This window comes from Pezoporus flaviventris, unplaced genomic scaffold (assembly GCF_033815535.1).
Source record: "Pezoporus flaviventris isolate CSIRO_AGI_PZ_B2104156 unplaced genomic scaffold, CSIRO_AGI_Pfla_v1 ptg000063l, whole genome shotgun sequence".
Classification (NCBI taxonomy): Eukaryota; Metazoa; Chordata; class Aves; order Psittaciformes; family Psittacidae; genus Pezoporus; species Pezoporus flaviventris.
The window spans coordinates 11529527-11533033 of NW_026892611.1; the positions used below are offsets into that span (position 1 = coordinate 11529527).

General features: G+C 44.0%; 1 protein-coding gene across 1 annotated transcript; it reads right to left on the bottom strand.

The window, feature by feature from the left end:
- Positions 1-712: 712 nt before the first annotated feature.
- On the bottom strand, positions 713-3507 carry SBDS (SBDS ribosome maturation factor). The gene is made up of 5 exons (XM_061470634.1): positions 3351-3507; positions 2950-3079; positions 1766-1966; positions 1489-1653; positions 713-863 (listed from the first exon to the last, which is right to left on the bottom strand). The coding sequence occupies exons 1-5, from the start codon at positions 3476-3478 to the stop codon at positions 735-737; spliced, it is 753 nt and encodes a 250-aa protein (XP_061326618.1). The 5' UTR covers positions 3479-3507; the 3' UTR covers positions 713-734.

Below are 3507 nucleotides of genomic sequence, written 5' to 3' on the forward strand. Positions count from 1 at the left end.
CCCCTTCAGCCTCCAAAAAGCACTGCTACGGCCAGAAATAACTCCTGCACTAGTAACAAACAGAATTCTTTCTTTCTGTACCTAGAATATATAAATAGACAATAATTTTTATTAATGTAGCTAAATATATTTTGTGAAGAAGCTATTTGCAGAATATTTTTTTATAAGTCAGAAAGTACTGTTCTATCCAGTGAAAGAAATCTTTCAGAAGGGTCCTTTAAAGCATTTAAATTTTCCAGCAGCCCATTAGGGAAGCCTAAGTCAGTTTTCACACTGCCAAGAGATCAGGTTTTAGACACTTTGCATCTCTTTTTCTCAAGAGAATGCAGGTCTCTCTTCTTGAGGTTCCTCTCCTCACATATAAAAGCTACCCCTCAGCGACCAATTCAATCTTCCACTCAACACTGACAACTTCCAAGTAAAAATGATTGGCAGCGTATCAGTCAAGCACTCGTCAATAGCTACCCTTAAAGTAAATCAAAGCTATAGTAACTCTGTATCACATCATAACTCAAATTCTCGTTAGTGCAACTCTGACACAAAATGTGCCTACAGGAAAATACAGCTGTAAACCAAGCAAGTGAAAAATGATTAAAAAAAAAACCCAAAACACTGCATGGAAAAATCCCAAAGGATTAGTGTCAGAGAACATTTGGCTGCAAGAAATTGGAATAAACAAGAAGGCCTAACAGAAAAGAGCAGCCAACACCAGTCAGTTCGTAAGATGGTTTTCATCATTCCAGCTTTTCATCTCCTTCCTCTACATCTTTCAGACTGAGCACTTCCAGTGTTCCTTTCCCTTTTGTCTCACTCCGGATCAGCTCATCAATTCCTCTGAAGCAGCCTGGGTCAATAAGGCACACCTGAAACATTTCCCATTTCATCAGTCAGCATTTGATTTTTTACAGCCTCTTTCCAAGGTCAAACATTAATTTTTATAAAATAAAATTGCTCAGTTACTCAGGAGGACTTTGCAGCGTTGATAAGTGATTTCCATTAAGGGATCTTACCACACAAGTTCTGCAGTTCTATCTATCCACACTGGACGCGGCTTTTGACAGTTGGGATTGATAAGATTCTGATCTGTTCTCAGAAAGATTTTGCTAAGACTAAATCTTGCTTTAACATGGACCTTTTTCTATAATGCTAATTAACCACTGTCAAAATACAGGCCTGACCCATCAAATAAAGATGAGTAACATTCTATTAATACAGAAAAACTCATCCTTGTTGTACAATCATCAGTGCTAAGGGATTACACCATACTTCTCAGCTGGAATCAGCAATCTCTATGGAATAAAGGCTACTTTCAAGCTGACATCACTAGGATTGTGTGAAACTAAAACCCACAAACTACACCTCTGCTTAACAACCTCTGGTATACTTACAGTTCATCTGAACAACTTCCATACACTAGTTCACCTTCTAGTAAAATGCACAGTTTGAAGTCAAATCAAGCAGGAAACCCAAGGACTGCTTATTACTTACCATTTCCAGCTGTTCATGGAAGTCTTCGCTCTCAATAACTTTAATCAATGGCTTCAGCTTCTCTTTTAGTTTCTTCCCCTCCTTTGCTGGAATAATAAATCGCAGCCTCATATGAGCACGTTCAATTTGCATCGTCTCCTTTAACTGTCTGATCACTTCCAGTGCCTGTAAAGACATTCAGAAAAAAGAGCATTTACACACCTTTAAAAAGCATCATAGAGAAGTTACATCTCAGGACAACACCTCTAAGCAGAAGCACATTTTGCCAGAGACAAACCTGCTGCTTTGTGCTCTTGTGGGGTTTGACAGAGTAGTGAATATCCTTCATGGCTCTCTCTATAAGGATCACTGTGTATGGCCTCTTTGTGTCTGGATTCACACATTTGTCAGCCACAATAGTCGCGATGTCTCTGAACATCTGCTCCAGCTGTGTGTGTCGTTCTTTGTCTGATACCTGCAGCTCTCCTTTTGATAAAATCTGAGCAGAAGTAAAGAAACCAGCTGATAAACATCACAGATTTGATTAGTGAGAATTCATGTACCTTGGTGTCCTGGTTTCACCTGTAATAGTTTTTTTTTTCCCCTTCCTAGTACCTGGTGCAGTGCTGTGTTTTGGCTTCAGTCTGAGAATAACTCTGCTAACACACTGATGGTTTAGCTGCTGCTCAGTAGCACTTATCCTGATGAAGGCTTTTTCAGTCTCTCATGCTCTGTCAGTGAGGAGGGGCACAAGAAGCCAGGAGGAGCAGAGACAGGACACCTGACTTAAACTATCCAAAGGGGTATTCCATCTCACAGCACGTCATGTCCAGTATAGAAACAGGGGGGTTGTACCCAGAAGGGACTGATCGCTGCTTAGATCAGGCTGGGTATTGGTCAGCAGGAGCTGAGCAATTGTATTGTGCAGCACTGTTGCTTATTGTTTTTCTTTCCCTTTTAGTTTATATTCTCTCCCCTTATTTCTCTTATTATAATTAGTAGTAATATACTGTACTTTAGTTATTAAATTGTTCTTATCTCAACCCATGGGGTTTACATTCTTTCAGTTCTCCTTCCCATCCTGCCTGGAGAGGGGAAGAGGAGTGTGAGTGAACAACTGCATGGTGCTGAGTTACCACCCAGGCTTAAACCATGACACTTGGGTAAATTTAACAATTGTTTGAATTTGGTTAGACATGAAGTGCAGAAAAGGAATACTCATACCAATAATGTAATTATTATGACAGACGACATTTGAAAGACTTCAGACAAAAACCCACCACAGAAACACTGAAATACCAAAAAGAGAAGCGCAGGTTGACTGGAATTCTCATCTCCCAGAACATGTCCACAGCTCATGTCCAACCAAGAAGAAAGGAGTAAGAAATTAAATCTGTTGTTAACACTCAATCAAACTGTCCAAAGTAAGCAAGTGCCCCCATCCTCTCCAAGCTTTTACAAAGCCCAGGGCGTGACACCTACCACCTTACAGATTTCTGTTTGGTCATCTGTCCCAAACGCTTGAATGAGATCTTCCTTCTTCGCCACCTGGCCTTTGGAAACGTTGACAAACACCGTGTGTGTCTGCAGGACCTCGTCAAGGTCTTTCTCCCTGGAGATGAGGCAAGGTTAGAAAACGCGTTAAGCCACAACCTGAGAGCGAGCGCACGAGTTGCCAGCGAGGAGGAACAAGTGCTGCTGCCCAGGGCTGAACCCGTGGAGCCCGGGAGCTCCCGTGACCCAACCGTCACTGCCAGAGAAGGGCAGAGGACCGCAGAGCCCCGGGGCGCTGGCGCTGCCCCTGCCCGGCTCCACACCGGGACCTCCACGGGTCTCCCCCGCAGCGGGCCCCACCCCCGCCGGCAGTGCCGGCCGTCACTCACGCTCCGCTGCGCCATCCCAGGACCTTGTTGCGGTAGCAGGCGATCTCGAAGCGCTTCCCGCCGCGCCGCGCCCGCACCACGGCCACGTTCGTGAGGCGGATCTGGTTCGTGGGGGTGAAGATAGACATGGCGGCTGCCGCGGCCGCCGTATGAGCAG